General features: G+C 38.6%; 1 protein-coding gene across 4 annotated transcripts in view; it reads left to right on the top strand.

Annotated features, from left to right (window-relative positions):
- The window catches only part of C2cd3 (C2 domain containing 3 centriole elongation regulator), a 115,697-nt gene that overhangs the window by 41,096 nt on the left and 54,497 nt on the right, over positions 1-20,104 (top strand). For 3 of the 4 annotated variants that reach the window (XM_070035022.1, XM_070035024.1, XM_070035025.1), the window contains exons 15-24: positions 2,031-2,182; positions 3,869-4,115; positions 5,683-5,866; positions 7,527-7,710; positions 9,234-9,406; positions 10,130-10,253; positions 12,684-12,952; positions 13,659-13,748; positions 15,648-16,250; positions 18,829-19,167. In XM_070035022.1, the coding sequence (XP_069891123.1) occupies positions 2,031-2,182; positions 3,869-4,115; positions 5,683-5,866; positions 7,527-7,710; positions 9,234-9,406; positions 10,130-10,253; positions 12,684-12,952; positions 13,659-13,748; positions 15,648-16,250; positions 18,829-19,167 (2,365 nt within the window). The remainder of the gene's footprint in view (positions 1-2,030; positions 2,183-3,868; positions 4,116-5,682; positions 5,867-7,526; positions 7,711-9,233; positions 9,407-10,129; positions 10,254-12,683; positions 12,953-13,658; positions 13,749-15,647; positions 16,251-18,828; positions 19,168-20,104) is intronic. The other variant, XM_070035023.1, reaches the window with a different exon arrangement.

Here is a 20,104-nt window from a genome sequence, read left to right on the forward strand (position 1 = left end):
GTGTCCATTTTTTCCTTTGTGTATCAATAAGAGAAATCTTTGTGAAACAATAACCTGAACATTTTGCTTCCCTATATAAAACCTTCCAGTGCTTCTTTAAAGTCTTTAAGATAGAATGCAAAGCCTTAGCTTGGCCTCTAAGAAGCTTTAAGAACTGACTGAATACATTTCTCCAGTCTCTATGCCTGTCATTCTTCCCTTCACACTAAATAGTCTAGCTGTTCTCAGCTATGCAGTATTTCCTGAATATTCTCTTCTCTCTTGTCTTCACATATGCTTTTCTTTCTGTATTGGATTTCCTTCTCAGCCAGTACAACACCAGTGAAGCATAGCATTTAGTTCTAGTTAATTCCTGCTCAGCTTTTTTCTGTTGTTTTATTTTTGTTGTTCTGTTTTGTTTTTTCTCATCCACAGTCTTTGAAACCTCCAATTTGGAGATTAGTTTGAATTAGTTTTACTCTTGGTTTTAAGGATCAGACATGTACGTAGATCACCTTCTGTAATTAGTTTCTTAAGATGATAGTTCTGGTCTGATTCTTTATCTTGAGTGTCTTTTTCATGACAGTGCGGGGGCAAGTGGAAGGAGGTGTTTGGTTTGATTCTGGTGCTTGGAACTAAACCCACAGCTTTGCATGGGAAAGTACACACTCTACCACATCATGCCTTATACTTCTGGTTTCATTATTTTGTTTTTCATCTTTTCTGTCAGTTTCATCATTTCAGCTTGACTCCCAGTTTATACTATATTGTAGTTGTTGCTACAGCTGGGTACCTTCAAATTTGTAGTCCCTTGATCCTACTATTATTTTGATGGAGCTTCTCTTGTCTCTACATCTTGTTTCTTTGTGATGTCTACTAGCTGGTCAATTTTGAAATTATTTCATATTGAAAAACAAATGAACAGATGGCTTTGCTTTTTGCTATGACAGCTGTTGGGCAGAGGTTTTGCATTGTGCCATCACATTAAATACTATCTAGCTTTGGATTAGTAGCCTTTGCTAAAGTGTACAATGCTTTTCAAGTCAAGAGCTATCCTTGCTCAAAAACATCTTTCTTGCTGGGTGACAGTGTTAATGATGGCTATTTTGGAGGTAGAGATCAGGGGGAATCACAATTCAAGGTTAGCCCAAGCAAAGAGGTTTGCAAGATCCTTGTCTTAGCAGAAAAAGCTGGTCATGATAGTACATACTTGTCATCTTAGCTCGATATGAATAGGATTACAGTCCAGTCTTGCCCAGGCAAAAAATGAGACCCTATCTCGAAAATAACAGGTCACAAATGGGAAAGAGGTTTGGCTTAAGCACTAGAATTCCTTTTTTTTTTGAGTCCTGTCGTGGGGCCTGAACTCTGGGCCTGGGTGCTGTCCCTCAGCTCTTCAGCTCAAGGCTAGTACTCTACCACTTGAGCCACAGCGCCACTCCCGGCTTTTTTTTTTTCCTGCTTATGTGGTGCTTAGGAATCGAACCCAGGGCCTCAGGCATGCAAGGCAAGCGCTCTACCACTGAGCCAGCTTCCCAGCCCCGAGCACTAGAATTCCTGTGTAGCAATCATGAAATCCTGAGTTCAAACCCCAGCACCACCAAAAAAATAAATCTCTCAGCACTGTTTAGAAATGAGTAATTTGAAACTAGAGAAGAGTAAGGGAAAGGGTGACATTGTCCAAAAAGACATGTACTCACCTGATTTACATAATTGTAACACCTCTGTACATCACCTTTATAATAACAATTAAAAAATTAAAATTAAAAAGCAGAAATGAGTATTTTGCCTTAGAGTTGGGTGGGCTTGTTTAGCATGACTGATAACCTTTTCTGTGCCCCATGAGCTATGTCATCAGAAATTTCAAATTGTCATTTATATGTTAGTCTGTAATAGCAAACTGCCAGCTCTACTAAGGCTGCAGAGAAAGTTTTACTTTAATGTTTTTAACTCCTAACACTGCATGCACATGGTAGGATTTCAGTAAATGCTTGTTAAATTAATTGTCTCAAATGTGGACATTTTTCTTTTTCTCTTTTTTTTTTCCCCAGATGATTCCTGTCTCTCTGTCTTCCAAACACCTGGAAAGGCTTAAGAACAATGTGATGATAATTGAAACCTGGAATAAAGTTCGGAGCCCAGGACAAGACAAGTTGCTTGGGCTGGTGAAACTACCCCTCCATCAGTTTTACATGTCATTCAAGTAAATAGGATCCTTTGGCATATTCTTTACTTTGTGTCCTTAATTTTCTATGGACTTGAAGAATATTTCTGTGGGATTGAAAACATAAGTAGCTCAGATATCCCTTTAAAGACCTTTCTCAGTCTCACCACACTTGCTGCTATTTCTTCCCTTTTAAAACAGTTGGATAGAGGGCTGGGAAGGTGACTCAGTGGTAGAGCGCTTGCCTTGCATGCCTGAGGCCCTGGGTTCGATTCCTCAGCACCACATAAGCAAAAAGAAAAAAAAAGCCGGAAGTGGCGCTGTGGCTCAAGTGGTAGAGCACTAGCCTTGAGCTGAAGAGCTGAGGGACAGCGTCCAGGCCCAGAGTACAGGCCTCACGACCGGACCCAAAAAAAAAAAAAAAAAAAAAAACAGTTGGATAGATATTGCTTCCCAAGTTTCAGGTGCTATGCTGAGAGCCTTAAATGCATCAGGTCATTTAATCTTGTAACAATCTCTGGGGACAGATCTCTGGACAGAACAATCTCTGGACAGATGAATTAACAGAGAGAGAAGTTAATTGTCACAACTGTTATGAGTAGAAGCAGGTTTAGAACTCAGCCTGGCCCTGGAGTGTACTCTCTGTTTTGTTTTATTAGCAAATATTAATTGTTCAGATATGTTTCTTTTGATATTTCTATATATGCATATAGTGTTATTTTATCAAATCACCTCCTCTATTCCTCTTTGTTTCCTCTATTACTCTCCTTTGGATTTTATTCTCTTTTACCAGGAGATCTACTGCCAAAAGTTACCAGCTCAAAACTTAGGGTTATGATAAATCCCCTATCTCACTTCTAGAGCAATTAGTATAATCCAGTGAGAAAGTACATTGGTTTAATGCTTATAATGGTAATATAAAATATGACCAGGCTAAGGATAACTACTGAAATCACACATGCCTCAGTCTGCTCTTGATGATTGGCTCCCTCTTCATCCTCCCCTTTAAAAATTTTTATTAGCATAAATTACTTGTACAAATGATTTTCATTATGATATTTACGATGTACTTGTAATGTACTTTGATCATATTCACCCTCTCTCTATCCATCTTTCTTACCCTTCCTTCATCCCCCTTCCTTTTTAAAAAGTTTAGTAGGTTCTATTTTGCTACTTTTTATACATCTATAAAAAGTATATTTATTCTTTTACTCTCTCTTTCCCTTCCCTCCTAATATTAGCACCCTCCAGGGTGGGGGATGATTTTCTGAGCTTCATTTATCTTGATCAACATGATGATCTTCCACTTTGAAAAAAAAAAGACTTCAAAAGTATTTCAATGCATAGGTACTTGGTAAGCTCAGGAGATGACTAGTACCATTGATAATATTATCCAAATTTTGTCTGCCAGACAATTAAGTCTACATTGCTCCTAATTATTGCCCTCAGTAATTGACCCCATGTTAAGGCCTCATCTGAGATGCTATTCATTGCAGAAAGTGGGCATCGGGCTGCTCTGCATGATACAAAGATACATGGGACACATTTCCAACCCTGAAATTGCTGCATTTATGCCTTGTAATTTTAGTTTGATTGATTACTGATAAAAATTACACACTTATAAAAATCACTGTTGCTATTCTAGCTGTAGATCCAATTTTAACAAGCTGAGAAAAAGAGCCAAGAAAAGGCATGATTGATGATTGTAATTTTCTTTTTCTATAGAGATCCCAAGATTTTTCACCTGCTGCTTGATGCTAAGTACCCAGTTATTGCCGTTGACAACTACATGCCTGTGATTGATGTGTTCTCAGGCCACCAAAATGGGAGTCTTCGAGTCTTCTTAGCCATGGGTTCTTCAGATCAGATAATGACATTGCAAAGATTAAGGAATGAAGAAGGAACACTCTGTCCTTTCAGCCCTAAGCCATCCCATTTCCTGGACCAGCCATCTGTAGCATCTGTTTCTAAGGTAGTAACTCAACATTATGATTTACAGAAAACTATATACTCATTTTCTTTTTGTACATTTTAGCAAAACTATTGCCCCAAACCCTTATTTCCATAAGGAAAGGCTCAAGAAAAGAATATGACTTAATTTCAGTATTTTCTTTACATCAGAGGAATCAGTGCCTTTTGTTTTTGGTATTATTGGCAAGTACTGAAGATTAGATTCAAGTCACCTTGTGCTTGCCTGACAGGTGCCTGTGTCCACAGCCCTCCTTGGTATTTTCTCTGTCCTTTTCCTAAATTCTTGAATTTAGAAAAAAATATTGTTCTGAGGATGAAGCTTAATGATAAAGAATTTTGCATAGCCTGCACTAAGCTCTGAGTTTTATTTTGATTCCCAGCATCACAAAAAAAGGGGGGAAAATCTGTTAAGCAACCAGATATTAATATTCCATTTACTAACTTAATTGTTTCTTTAAAAATTCAGAGGAAAGAAGCAATCCTAAATATAGTCAGCAAAATCTTAATCTGTTGACTAAGTTCGAGTTATAAAGTTAGTACTTTTCCTACTTGTAACTGAAAAGTAATTTATTGTAATATGCATTTTCATATTTATTTCCATAACAACTTCGTTAGGAGGGTCATTGTCATACTCATTTATAGGTAATGAAACATACTCAAAGACATTATATCTTTGAATGGAAAATGGGTTCAAACACAAGTCTTCTGACTCCAGGTATTAAATCCTACTGTGTTTATTTGTTTCCTGTACTAGTGAAGTCAAACTGCAGAGTTCTCACCTTTTAAGTATTTTATTCATTTAACTCGAAATCTGAATGACAAATTTAAAAGCCTCTAGGAGGAAAAAGAACTATTAGGAAAATATTTGTATGTTATATGGACTATAAACTTGTATGTCAATATGTTATTGAATGTTTCTTTTTGTGGTGCTGGGAATCAAATCCATCAGGCACATAAGGCAAGAGTTCTACCACTGAGCTGTTCCCCAGCCCAATATGTTATGGTGTTATATTCCTGGAATCCAATTACTTAGGTATCAGAGGAAGGAGGATCATGAGTACAAGGTCAATCTGAACTACATAGCAAGTTCCAGGCCCACCTGAACATAGTGAAACTCTGTCTCATAGAAAGACAGTTTTTCTAATTGAAAACTATATAAAAATAATTGAAAATTACATAGAAGCCCAAATATGTTCCTCAGTTTGCAGTGTAGACTCAATTTTGTTATATTTCCATCTTAAAAGTTAGAAAATGTTAACTCCCTGTGTGCACAGAGGAAATCCTTAAAAGGTTTGCCTATGTAGCTAGATATCCACAAATATAGTTGTTTTTCCCTCTTATACTCATGTCTTCCATCCAGATCACCATCTACAGAACCAAATTATTAAATTGTTACACTTTATGGCCAAATTAAGCTGGTTTTCATGATTCAGTTTTTTTTCCCAAAACCTTTTTTGTTTTGGTTCCAAGGAATCCAACTACAAATGTTCTGTTCCCCAAAGGGAAATTTATGAGTAATATTATAAGCAAGATAGTCCTTGAAGCTCACCAGTGTTTGTTTCATTTAGCAGGCAGAGGGCAAAGGAAATGTATTGATGGAGCACCACTTTGAGTTCCATATAGTGATGGTTAAAGGGCTAGCCCCTCTTCAGTCAACAGTCTGGGGAGAAGCAGATTGCTATGTCCAGTACTACTTTCCATTTCAAGACTCACAGTCCAGTGTGCTCAAAGAGCCTGATTTCCTTGAAAATGGTAGGTTTGGGAGATTAGGTCATCTCATTTTTGTATGGTTCTTTGATTCATGTACTTAGGAATTTATTTTCCTAAGTGGATTTTGTGTTGCCAAATGATTTTACTCCTCTAGTCTTCTAGTAAAATAGGAAATGGACCACGCTTTTATTTTTCTTTCTATCAAACTATTTTGTGTAAATTTATATTTTCAGATTATCTCAAATTTACAAAAGTCATAAAAATAGTACAGAGAATTTCTGTATACCCTTTGCCTAGATCTACTAATTATTTATATTGACCCCTTATATTATTTACATACCTCCTCATCTATACACATATAGTTGATTCTGATTATTTGTGGTATTCTGCTCACTATGAATATTTAGGAAATTAAGGAATTCAGAAACATCACTTCTACCACAATCCTCCTACCTTTCATATAACTGGAATTCCAGGCATGAACCATAATAGGGTCCTGCTAACTTTTCTTTTAGCTGGTCTTAAGCTGCAGTCCCCTCATTTCTACCTTCTTCCTTGCTCATGTAACTGTAACCCCTCTGTACAGTATTTTTATAATAAAAAATATCTTAAAAAAATATGCCACCATGTTTGTCCCAAAAGAGGTTTATTTAGCTCACAGTTTTGGATGGCCCTGTTCAATCCAGCATCTCATCAGGACTTCCTGGCTATGTCACAGCATGATGAAGAGGCAGAATAGGAAATTACTATGCACACATGGGATAGCTTTGTAACAACTCATTCTTGTGAAAACTAGCCTACTCCATAAGACAAGCACGCCCTTCATGGGATGGTACTACCAATGACCTAACATTTCCATTAGACCCCTTAAAAGTTCTACCACCTTTCAGTGTCATCACACTGGGACTGAATCTCCAGCACATGAACGTCTGGGGAATAAACCTTATCCAAACAGTTGTAGATAATAAATATCATTAGTCATTTGGACAATTAAAAAGAAAATAACTTCTGTGAGATAAAATTTGCACCCACTAAGACAGTATAAAGTTTGAGACCAGTGAGTGATGGCAGAAAGGTAGGTGGGGGCAAAAAGGTAGGTGGAGACAGCAGGACACTGGTGGCTCATGCCTGTAATCCTAGCTAATCAGGATGCAAGATCTGAGGATCACAGTTCGAAGCCAGCCAGGGCTAGAAAGTGCATGAGGCTCTTATCTCCAGTTAACTACCTGAAAACCTGAAGTAGTACTGTGGCACAAAGTAGTAGAATGCCATCCTTGAACAAAAGAGTTTAGGGACAGCACCCAGGTCCCAAGTTCAAGCTCCACAACTGATCCACCCTCTTCCCCCCCCCCCAAAAAAAAAGGTGAGGACATTTTGAACCTTCATGCATTGTCCACCAGCAAAAGAAACTCTTCTATATTATTATGGAACCTTAGGGGGGACCAAAGTACCTAAGGACATGTAGAAGTAACATGGGTAGCAGATGTGGTCCTGGTCCTAGGTCTGTTACCTACTGGCTCTTAGACCTTTTAGTTAACTTATGATGACAGACTTCCATATCCTCACCTCTGATGTAGGAATAATGCCTGCTTTGTTCTCATAGGATTGTTGGGAAGATAAATACTGTACATGTAAATAGTGTCTTACTACATATAAAACACTAATTGGTCTTTGATATTTTGAACTTGTTTTTTTTCCAAAGGAATTACTCTGAAGCCCTTCAGAACTTCAACTACCCTCTGTGTTCCAGATCCTGTCTTTAATAGTGAGCACCATCATTCTCTCCTGTTGCCAACTGAAGTTCCAGTGCAAAGGCTCCTACTCAGTGCCTTTATGTCACAGGGGCTTCTGCCTGGAGGTGGGGTCCAGTTTGAAATCTGGTGCAGGTACAGTATGCCTAGGAAGGAACCCAACCTATGCCTAGGAATGAAGTACACAATTATAAAGCATCTTAGCTAGTTGGGTAAAATCATTATAAAACCTAAGTATCCCCTTCTGCCCTGTTTTGTATTCTTTGATTTGACAATCATTTGTGTATGATTTTTACTGAAACATGTTAGGTTCTTGGGAGGAAAATTTCATACTTCTAATCACTTCTCATATTGGAAATGAAATCCAGAGACTTCTAAACATAGTTCATGTTTTCTGGTGTCCTCTTAGTGCCATAGTTACTTCAGATCCTTATCATATATGATGCTTAATTACTGTGAAAGCCACCCAACCATTCTCCACATTTCAAACTGGTTTATTGTCATCTGTTCTTCCTACCAACAGAAAATATAAAATATAAGTTTACTTGTGTTTCAGAAATTTTGGTAGAGGGCTGGAAAGGTTGTTCAGTGGTAGAGTGCTTGTCTTGTACGCATGAGGCCCTGGGTTCGATTCCTCAGCACCACATAAGCAGAAAAAGCTGGAAGTGGCACTGTGGCTCAAGTGGTAGAGCACTAGCCTTGAGCTGAAGAGCTGAGGGACAGCGCCCAGGCCCAGAGTTCAGGCACCATAATTGACAAAAAAAAGAAAAAGAAAGAAATTGGAAGAACATTTCCAGAAAAGTGTGAACATAGCTATTCACCTTTCCCCATGCATCCATGTAAGAGCCAGCTTAAATTATTAACAAAATGTAAATATAAAGAAGGGGAAATAGCATCAGGAACAGAACTAAGAAGGTATAGCATCACATGCCATAAGATTTTCCTACATCAGATGGAAATTAAGTGCAAAGTAAATTTTCAAAACTGCCTAGGATTGATACATAGCTTTGTGGTCTAAGAATGAACTACTTTTTTTTTTTTTTTGCCGGTCATGGGTCCTGAACTCTGGGCCTGGGCGCTGCCCTCAGCTCTTCAGCTCAAGGCTAGCGTTCTACCACTGGGGCCACAGCACCACTTCCGGCTTTTTCTGCTTATGTGGTGCTGAGGAATCGAACCCAGGGCCTCATGCATGCAAGGCAAGCACTCTACCACTGAGCCACCTTCCCAGCCCCAGAATGAACTACTTTGACATGAGAAAGAACTAGAGTTGGTGCTGACAGATCCTGATTAGTCTTCCAGAATAGAAAGCTGTAGGCCCAAAAACAAGGAGGAGCCATGAAAGAGACTGAGTCTTTTGGTTCTGAAGGCTAGAATCTTTATAGGGTAACCCCTCCCAGAGGACCAAGGCATTTGCAGATTCCTGAAACAGAACATCTGTAGGAAGCTGTACTTTTTCCTAAACTCAGCATTATTTATGGGGTTGTTCTTCCATGTCATGGGCAGTAAGTCCAGCCAGCTACAGCCACAGTTATATATCACCAAACAAAAGAATCAGGCCTCAGAGATAATTAGCTAATGAAAACTGATCACTGGAGCAGACTGAATCATTCATGCACCTAATTCTTCCAACTGACAACTTTTGCTTTTGTGGTTTTCAGATACTATTATCCCAATGTGAGAGAGCAGATGGTCGCCAAAGGAACTTTGCCATTATCAAGGATTTCTGCCATGGTTACCATGCAGCACCAAGAGGCTACAAGAACACAGAATTTTAATCTCCCTTTAAACCCCAAATTTGAGAACAGTAAAGAATTTAGGAACCAGTCATCAGGTGATTGAAGACTAATTTGTCCTCTTCAAAATCAGTATACATAAATACCATTTTCTCAGATCAGATGGAAACCATGAGACACTTTCTCATATGAGTGTCTGATATATACTGCAAACTTGCTGTGTAATTCTGTGCAATCTCTGTATGAAGATTGCCTATCTCATTTCCCTTTAAGTTTAGAAAATATTTAGCAAATTCTAAGTATTATGTAGGTACACTGGGAGATTTATTGTTCCAAGGCCACATAAATTGATATGGATTGGTGGAATATACTTAGTGGGAAGTAAGGATTTGCTGTAAGGAAGAAGAAAGGTAGGAATTCAGTTGAGAAAGAATACTGAAGATGTGGAGCTTTAAATATATAACAACTCATGGTTCCCATCAGGATTGGCAGATGAAGAGAATCTGCCATAACGAAAGGTTTTAACTGACCTTCATTAAGATTCAGTTACTCCTCCTGACACTCATGGATAAGCTTATTCACTTAAATTTTCCCTGAAATGGGACAGTAGGGTGGTAGTACCTTTTAAGAAGGCATTCACTTATTAACCCTTGCCACAATTCTGATCATGAATAGATTTGTCACTGCTATGGTCTCTTATCATTCACTAGATTTAGATTTAGTGTTTTTCCCCTTCCTTCCTGACCAAAAACTTCATGGTTTGGTAGAACAAATTCTTCTTACCAACCTTTCATCTTTTACCTTTCTTCCTCATTCCATAGGTTTTCTGGATGTAAGCCTACGGTACCAGTGTAGTCCAAGAACAACAGAGGGAGTTCTTGCTTCCCGAGCTGTCTCCATTTCGGTACAGATTATGAGAGCCTGTGGTCTGCAAGCAGCAGCCAAGTAAGTCCACCTTAGAAAAACAGTTCTTTACCTCTCTAAGTCAATTTCTTCATCTGAAAAATGGAAGCTATTAGTATCTGCTGTAATTTTTATAGGAATAAGTGAAAACAAATTTGAAATAACTTTATAAACTACCCTATATAAATTAATGTTTAGACAACATGATACAATAATGTTTGCCTTTCCTCTCTTTTGTTTTCCTTTTTTCATGATACTGAGGATACTGAGAACACAGAGCCTCATGCTTAGCTCTGCTTCTTGAGCCATGCCCATTTTTGCTTTAGTGTTAACTCTGGGATAGTGTGTCACATTTTTTCCTGTGGCTGGCCTGTACAGTGATCTTTCTATTGATGCCTTCAGGGTAGCTGGGATATAACAGGTACATACCACCACATCCAGCTATTAGTTGAGATGGCACTCTCACTACAATCTGGCCTCTAACCACTATCCTTACAATCTCTTACCTTATCTTCATCCAAGCAGCTAATATTATAGATGTGTGCCAATGTATCCAGCAAAAAAGAATTCTTAGTATTCTCTTTTGAATCCTTATTCTGATAATTAGATAATATATGTTCTGGCATTACTAATCTCTCAGGAGACATCAGCCTTCACATATTTACCAGTGGTCATCCTGAGAATATACTTCTGGTGACTATATATATAAAGTTGTCACAATCTCTTTGCTTGAGCCCACCTCAAACTTTGATCCTTTCAGTCCCAACTTCTCAAGTAGCTAGGATTACAGGTGTGAGCCACTATACCTTCCTGCTTGATCTTTAATTGAGAAAGATTAGACACTTCCTTGAACATAGTCAGTAGTCTTTTAAGTCTTTAACTTTTAAGCATAAGAAATTGTCACTACTAAATATCCAGCTTTGATCCAAGTGCATGACAATCAAGCATATTTTCAGCAAATAATTCATACCAGTTTGGCAAGTTTTTTTTTGTTCTTATTGCTATTTCTTGAGAATTCCCTATTAAAAGTCTTTTCACTGTCTACAGACAGGTTCTGTGCTTTGTATCTATTATCCAATGGTTTCTTCACAATACTCTATGACTTTTGAAATCCTCATTTTTTTTCAATGTTGCTAACATTCAATGTATTTCCACCTCACTTTTCTCATACTGTATTTACCGTGTAAAAGTATGTCTGCAGCCATGTTCTGGTGGCTCACACCTGTAATCGTAGCTACTCAGAAGTCTGAGATCTGAGGATTATGGCTTGAAGCCAGCCCAGGCAGAACAGTCCCCGTGAGACTCCCATCTCCAATTAACTACTCAAAAACCGGAAGTGGCTTTGTGGCTCAAGTGGTAGAGCACCAGCTAGCCTTGAGTACAAAGAGGCTCAGGGACAGCTCCCAAGCCCTGAGTTCAAGTCCTATAACAGACAAAAAAGTATGGCTGCAGATGAATCTTCTGTTAATGATCGTTTAGGTTATTTACCTTTTCTTATTAGAAATGAATTGCAATGAGCATGCCAATATATGTGCTCTGAGTATTTGTTGTAACCTTTTGTAGGCTCATTTTAGTGAAAAAGAAATAGACTTGGAAGAAGTTGAATAACTTGTCTTGAGTCATATGATTCAAACCCAGATTTATATAACTCCAAATTAATCCAGTTAACACCAATTTATCCATTTAACTCCCAAATTAACTCCAGTTATTCTATAGTGAGATCTTAAAGAAAAGAACCCTGAAGTCTGCTTTAGGAAATATCAGGAAATGTCCAAATCAATTTTCTCTAAGCCATGGACACATCTATAATCCCAGCAACTTGGAAGACAGAAACTAGAAGATTGCAGTTTAAGGCCAGCCTAGACAAAGCTAGTATGAGAGCCAATCTGAAAAATAAAAGACAAAAAGACTGGGGACATGGCTCTTGTGGTAGAGCAGGGCCCAGAATTCAATCCACAGTACCATCAAAAACAAAAAATCAGAGGGGAGGAGGAGAAGAAAGAGAAAGAGGTGGAGACAGAGAAAAGAGAGAAATTGGATGCAAAACCAAACTCTGCTCCTTTACTCAAATCAGTCAACACAAGCCAAGTGCTCTAAGTACAAGTACATTCTGGTACCTTCTTATTGAGATGCCTGGTACTTTCTTATTGAGATGCCCTATGGTTTTCCATGGTATATATTTTCCTTTATTGCAGTCAGCAATATGTACAACTACAGTTGGTTCCTGGATGGATGTTGACAGTATATTTCTCTCCCCACCCTCCTTTTCCCTCCCTCTCTTTCCCTCTCTCTTCTCCCTCCCCCATCCCCATGTTGTGGTATCTCAAAAAAACAAACAAAAAAACACATTGTGGTACTCTCAAAAGCCAGATAGGTACTTTGTTGTGTTCTTGGTAGTCTTATAGAAGTATTTCTAGTCAGTCAAGCTAACTTCTTACAAAACCTTCTCATTTCCTCCCCTCTCTCCTACAGGGCTTTGGCTGAGCAGGATCCTGCTCTACAGTTTAGTGCCACTGTGGGAGTTAATGCCTCTGTCACCACTCATCTCTCATTCCTACCCAAGGGAGAGCAGCGCCGAACCCGCCCTGTGGCCTGTTCCTTCTGCCCTGAGTTCTCCCATTACATTGAGTTCCCATGTAACTTGGTGACTCAGCACTCTAGTGGAGAAGCCTGCTTCCTGGCAGAGCTATTGGAGTTTGCAGAAATTACTTTTGCTATCTATCATGAAAATACCAAGTCAGGTGAGTACTAAATGATCTATCATGATCCACATTAAAAGCAGCCCTATTTTTAATGAAATGCATGCTGAAATATTTAGATTCATGATCTCCACAACTTACTTCTGAAGGATATGAATACAATATGAATATGAAAAATATGAATACAAAGTACATGAGAGAAAAAGTAGAGAGACAGTTAATGAGTGGATCTGGATATTGGATGTATTAGGAATTTATTATAATTTTCCTGCAATCTTTCTGTATATCTGAATTTTTTTTTTGAAATGTTGATTTAAAAAGTTTAAGGGCAGCCGGGTGCCGGTGGCTCTTGCCTATAATCCTAGCTACTCAGGAGGCTGAGATCTGAGGATCACAATTCAAAGCCAGCCTGGGCAGGAAAGTCTGTGAGACTCTTATCTCCAATAAACCACTAGAAAACCAGAAGTGCCACTGTGGCTCTAGCGGTAGAGTGCTCACCTTGAGCTGAAGAGCTGAAGGACAGCGCCCAGGCCCAGAATTCAAGCCCCATGACCAACCAAAAAAAAAAAAAAAAAACAGTTTAAGGGCATTCAGACTTTGATTGGGATGTAAACAAGATGATTAGGATGTAAACAAGATGCATTTTTCAGCACTGAGCCTCAGTGACTATAAGTTATATGAGTATACTGTAAAAACCAGCCCTTGGTCAGTACATTTCCAAATAAGTTTTCTTTGTTTGATTCAATAGTCAGTGATATAATCAGCCTCCATTCATGCAAAGAACATCTACTTGGAGTAGTAAAAGTTCCAACAAAAGACCTGCTAGTCAAGAGATCTGGTAAGGATTCTGAATTACCACTTTCATTCTACCCTTGCCTATTCGCTTTCCTTTGATTGATAGAGCCGCTGGGAAGGTGGCTTAAGTGGTAGAGTGCTTGCCTTGCATACATGAGGCCCTGAGCTCAATTCCTCAGCACCACATAAGCAGAAAAAGCTGGAAGTGGCACTGTGATTCAAGTGGTAGAGCTGAAGAGCTGAGGGGCAGCGCCCAGGCCCAGAGTTCAGGCCCCATGACCAACAAAAAAAAAAAAGAGGAAGAAGAGAAGGAATAATACTAAAAATAAAAAGAAGGGGGCAATACCCATTGCATTATATAGCACTTTGTAAAATATGTTTCTCACCTTGTTTAAGCCACAGGATAATCTTTCCTGACAAAGATATAAAGTCTTATTGTTTCCATATGACATACAAGAAAATGGGTTACAGACATGGGCCACTGGTGCATGGCCAGATTTGATCTTTTTAATGGAGTCTAAGAGGTTATATGAATACCATTTGTATCTTCTAAGTGTTTTTCTATGCCTTTAACTGCTTTATCTTCATCCCTTGATACCGTATTTTAATTTGTTATGTTCTGTTAGCTAGGCTTTTTTTGGGGGGTGGGGGGGGTCGGGTCGTGGAGCCTGAACTCTGGGCCTGGGCGCTGTCCCTCAGCTCTTCAGCTCAAGGCTAGCACTCTACCACTTGAGCCAAAATGTACCTCCGGCTTTTTTCTTTTTGCTTTTGTGGTGCTGAGGAATCAAACCCAGGGCCTCAGGCATGCAAGGCAAGCACTCTACCACTGAGCCACCTTCCCAGCCCTGTTAGCTAGGCTTTTGATTGTGTTTTCTTTTTTTTTTTTTGTATTGTCAAGGTGATATATAGAGGGGTTACAGTTACATAAGTTAGGTAATAAGTACATTTCTTATCAAACTTGTTACCCCGTCCCTTATTTTTCTCCTAGTTTCCCTCCTCCAACTCCCCCCCCCCCCCCATTGATTGAGTTTTCATTTGGGCTGTTAAGCTCATTTCTAGGATTTTAATTTAATATTGTTTCCAAGATTTCTATCTTTATCGAATTAATTTCTCTTTCATATCCTGATTACCTTCTTATTTTGTTCATTTGCCTGACTTCACTAGCAGTTTGTATCCTCTTTGAGCTTGTTCAGGTATTAAACTTACTTTATTTCAGTGATCACTTTTTATTGTTTAAGTGAGTTTATTGTTTGAACTGTCTTCCTTTTCACCATCCTTTTCACCATAATAAAGAACTTTATTATGAAGTTGTTGGCTTTTGAGAAAAGCTTGTTGCCTTGCTTTTTCATGAATTTAGTGATTCTTTGCTGGGATTTATGCATTGAGGGTCAAGTTTTGGTGGAAATTTCCTGTGTCCTTTTAGTTGTTGATTTCTTTAGATTACTTAGACTGAGTAATGGTTGGATTGTATTGTATTTTCCTGTTACTAGATTGAAGGAGTGTGTCTCAGTGGTCAAACAATTTCAATGCTCAGAACACTCATCTAATCCTCCCATTTACTCTCATTGTCTGCCTCTTAATAGTCAGATGCAGCTTTGTACTAGTGGTTCATGCCTGTAATACTAGCTACTTAGGTGTCTGATATCCACAGTATTACAGTCCAAAGCCAGTTCAGACAGAAAAGTTCATGAGACTCCATCTCCAAAATTAACCAGCAAAGTGCTGGGCTGGAAGCATAACTCAAGTGGCAGGATGCCAGCTCAGCAAGTAAGCCAAGCAAGCATGGGGCCCTAATTTCAAGTCCTGTATTGGGTCTTGAAAGTATCAATAATAAAAAAAAAAGAGAGAGAAGGAAGGAAGGAAGGAAGGAGAGAGAAAAGGAAAATGGTAGGACACGTTTCTTTACTTGTAAGATAATAATTAAAACTCTATCTCTCATAAGGGATCACAGGATGGTATCCTGTCATTTTACCCGAAGATGAGGGTCTGCCTCATGGCTTGGAGTTTATGCAGAAGATTGTTGGTGGTCTGGAACTTTCAGTTTCCTTCACCCATCCTGGAGATAGAGAGCGGGTATTGGAAGCTGCTGAGCTGTTGGGTTGGAGCTTTGAAAGTGGCCTAAAGGATCTTGTTAAGATGGATGAAGAGGAGCCAGCCATTGTCACCATCTCTACTCCAAGATTGTGGCTGCCTACCCATTGTGTACTACTTGCTGGCCACAAGTACATTCATAAAAATACATATTTCTACCTTCGCTATAAACTATATGATCATGAAGCTTTTTGGACCCCTCTCAAGAAGCCTAAGGAATCTGCAAACAAAAACCAGGTCATGGTTACTTTCAAGGTATCCAAGAGAGCAGAAGTCACTCGGTGCCCATCACTACTTTGGTACTTCAGGGAGGAAAGGTTAGAGATCCAAGTGTGGCGAGCTTATGGCAATGATAGTGTGGAGAGACCTCAGCAGACAGACAGCTGGATTGGCTCAGCCTATGTGGACCTGGCTAGACTTGGGGATAGGTCAACAAGGACACTAACTGTCAGTGGTAAGTGAGGAGTTAGGCTCAGCTCTTGTGGTTTGAGTATATGCTCTGCATCTAAATTGTGCCTATAGCATAGTACCAGAGTATTGTAAGTACTCTGATAATACATATGAATGAGAATGAATGAATTTAAGAAACTGCCTTTACCTACATGTATAAGAGATTCTGTGATCATCTAGGATAATGGTTTGTTAATAACACTGAAAAGCATACCCACCAAGGGTACTAGGATATGTATCCTGTCTAATTAGCACATCTTAGAATCATAAAGGAAATGGCCATGGTAACAAACTGATTTTTAAGGCAAAAAGGGAAAGGTTACATCTTACAAGTGGTATATGCTAGGTTCTTTTTTTTTTTCCAAACATTTTGTTTAAATCTTAGAAATTTGAAAAGAATAAGAAATAATCCTTAGCCTCACTAAATATACAGCCTAATGGGAGAATAAAGCAGTAAAAAATTATAGTGAAGTATAAGAACTAAAGATTGGTATTCAACAAAATTGGTAATACAACATCTCTGCTTGGAGAACCACATCTCACTAAAAGTGATACTTGACCTGAGTTTCAAAGGACTTGGGAATAAGCCAAGAAAGAGGGAAAGAAGAATATTCTAAACAGAGTAAGAACATGTATGGAGGCAAAGGTATGAAGCAGTCAAATTCATTTCAGTGCTATAAATAATTTGGATCAGCTGGTTCTGAGGATACATAGGTTGGAAAGTGAAGCTAGAGAGGTAGGGTGGGTAAGAATATATTGAAGACCTTTTCTTCTAAGCAGAAAAGTTTGAAATTTTTTCCAAGAGCTATAGGAAATTAGCATAATGGGTATCAAATACAACAATGACATAACTTTGCATCCTAGAAAAACAAGTTTGCAACTATAATGTGGAATGAATTGAAATTAGGCAGAATAGATTCTTTACAAATGTGATATTTATTTGACTTACCAGTCAAATTATTTCCCTTGCTTTACAGTTGAGGGAAATCAGGCTTTTAATTGTATTTTACTGAATAATTGTATTATTGAATTATATTTCTATTAAAGAAAGTGGATCTGAGACACTGAAGATAAATCTAGGAGTCAGAATACTAGTATAAGTACCTCTTTTTAATAAGTGGTTCCAGAGGGGTTACTTAGTTTTTCAGATTATCCACATCCCTTATACTTCTCTATATTCCCCAGTCTAAGTTTTTTTTTTTTTTAATTTGCTGTACAGGGGCCTTATACAAAGCATTGCATTTGATGTGTATGTAAATAAGTCTTAGTCCATTCACTCATACATCCAGCCTACTTCCATGTACTATTCAGTTTCCCAAGGATAAAGATTTACTATTATTTTGGGTGTCTTCCTATGGCTTGCCGTTATTTTCTGCTTGTGCTGATCATGTAATTTAAAATTTGCATAGATAGGTAAACAGGTTATCTGAAACTAAAAAGACCCAAAAGTCTGTATTGTTGCCATCTATGAACTAGTTAACTCCATTTTCCTGAATTGGAATAAGTCTAACAAAGTAAATTCTGACTCAAAAGGAACTATTAGTATTTCCTGTTTTATAAATAAAGTCTCATTTTAAGATTCAGCAAACCAGTAAAATTCAAATCCCTGTGTTTAAATTTATCACTTACTGGAAGAGCAACTTTGGCAGATCATTTATCCTTTCTGAGATTCTGGCATACATACATACATATATGCATTTTTTTGTTTTGCTTTCTATTGTGTTTTGTTTTAAGACATGGTCTTAAAATCACTAAATCCTTGAAATCACTAAATATCCCAGGCTGGTCTCTAACTTAGGGTACTCCTTCCTCAGCCTCCCGAGTGCTGGAATTATAAACACACACCACCATGCTTGGCCTTAATTTTTTTTTTATTTCCCATACTAGGTACCTGTCGCTCATGCCTGCAATCCTAGCTATTCAGGAGGCTAAGATCTGAGGATTGCAGTCCAAAGTCAGGCAAAAGTCTATGAGACTCTTATGTCCAATTAGCCACCAGAAAGCCAGAAGTGGAGTTTTGGCTCAAGTGATAGAGTGCTAGTTTTGAGCACAAAAGCTCAGGGACAGCACTCAGTCCCTGAGTTCAAGTCCCACGGCCAGCACACACATGTAAACACAAACATACACAAATCTATTTAATTCCCTTACTCTTTCTTCTTGCCTCCTGCCACTACCTCCCTTACAATAGATCTTCATGGTTACTTTCAGAACGTTTTTAGTTGGTGAAGAAAGGACAAATTGAGCTCTAGGACAACTTCCTGATGGGAAGAAGTATGAAATTAGGAGACTATGAAACATGTGAAGGAGAAGAGAAGCCATTCCTTCTTTTACTTATTAGACTTATCTAATCACTTCATAACAGCTCTGCCAAGTAGTCATTTGGTTTAAGCTTCATATCAATTTCACTACTTATTACTAGAAATAATAGGAACTGGGCAAAAATTCTCTATATACTAAGTTTCTTTAGCAAATTGCCTATTGGGCCTGCAGTCCTGTCACAGGAAAGAGGACATAAGCATTTTCAGTGAGTATTTGAGAGTTTCCTGTTCACCTATGCTTATTCCTCTCCATTCCCTTGCTAGGTGTGTATCCTCTGTTTGGACGGAATGCTTCCAACCTCTTTGGAGCTGCCCTACGAGTTCATGTGGTTCTTTCTTCTCTTTCCCCACACATGGAGCCTGCTCATGATCAAGACTCCATGGACTACAGCAGCCACAGTGAGTCTGAGCAGCTCCCCAGCAGGAATGATGAGATCCAACTCTCCCCACCTGGTGACCACGAGAAGTCTCCTGCCCCTACACAGGTCCTCTGCACCAGCACCGCTGCTGAAGTCTGCCAGCCCAATGAGGGCCACGCTGAATTGGATGGAACTGTTGCAGTCAGTATCCTGGTAGAGAGAGCAATGCACTTGAGTTTAAAAGGTATGCTCTAAATTCTTATCCAGGAGCAAATGTCAGACTCTTCAGGGAATCGGACAGACAGTTCTGTCTTCATTAATCTTTCAAAGTTTGGAAGGATCTGTAGGAATGGTTAATTAGCTTAGTCAACAATTATATTTTCCAAGACTAAAGGCTTATATGGAAACCTTTCTAAACTTAGTCAATTATCCTAGTTGGATATCATTATCCAGAAACCTTAGTATCAATCTAGATGCTTCTCTTTTCTTTAAGAATCCATTACCACATCCATAAATTGTTTCAGCTCTTAAACTTCTCACAGACCTCTTCTTCTCCACTTAGGTCTTCAATCTGTACCTCAGTGTACACTTATCACTAGGTAAGTAGCCCCCCACGGGATCCATGGATAAAATTCACCATCGGTCATCTTGGATAGGAAAATTATACTTCCTCACAAAATCTTTATAATTTTGTAACTTAATATAGTTGGTTTTCTTTATATTCCTATATAGTTTACATTACGATTTTTTCAAATTATTATTAAGAACTCCATATTTGTGGTACAAAGAACTCCTGCCTACCTTTAGCCTTACACTTCCTCTAAGAAATTTTCCCTTTGCCATCACCTCTTCATTTGCCTGGCTTGTTCCAACTCCTTTCCTTAAGACTCAGCACAAGCATCACCATGTACTAGAGGATTTCCTTGACAAAAGGCCCTTCTTATTTGCCTCCCTAGCACTTTGCCCTCTTCATCTTAGCACCTGTCACATGGAACCGAAAAGGTTTCCATGGTTTTCTTTACATATCTCATGTGTCTCACCTTGCATTCACTTTTCAGTAACAAAACAGACTAATATTTGCTCTGTGTCAATCACTCTCCTAAGTTCCAGGGATAAAGCAGTAGACAAAGACAAAAATGATGCCACTTTGGAGGTCCAAACTTATAGGAAATGTGTTCGTG

Source organism: Dipodomys merriami, unplaced genomic scaffold (genome assembly GCF_024711535.1).
Source record: "Dipodomys merriami isolate MVZ:Mamm:240054 unplaced genomic scaffold, mDipMer1.0.p SCAF_25, whole genome shotgun sequence".
NCBI classification, from domain to species: Eukaryota; Metazoa; Chordata; class Mammalia; order Rodentia; family Heteromyidae; genus Dipodomys; species Dipodomys merriami.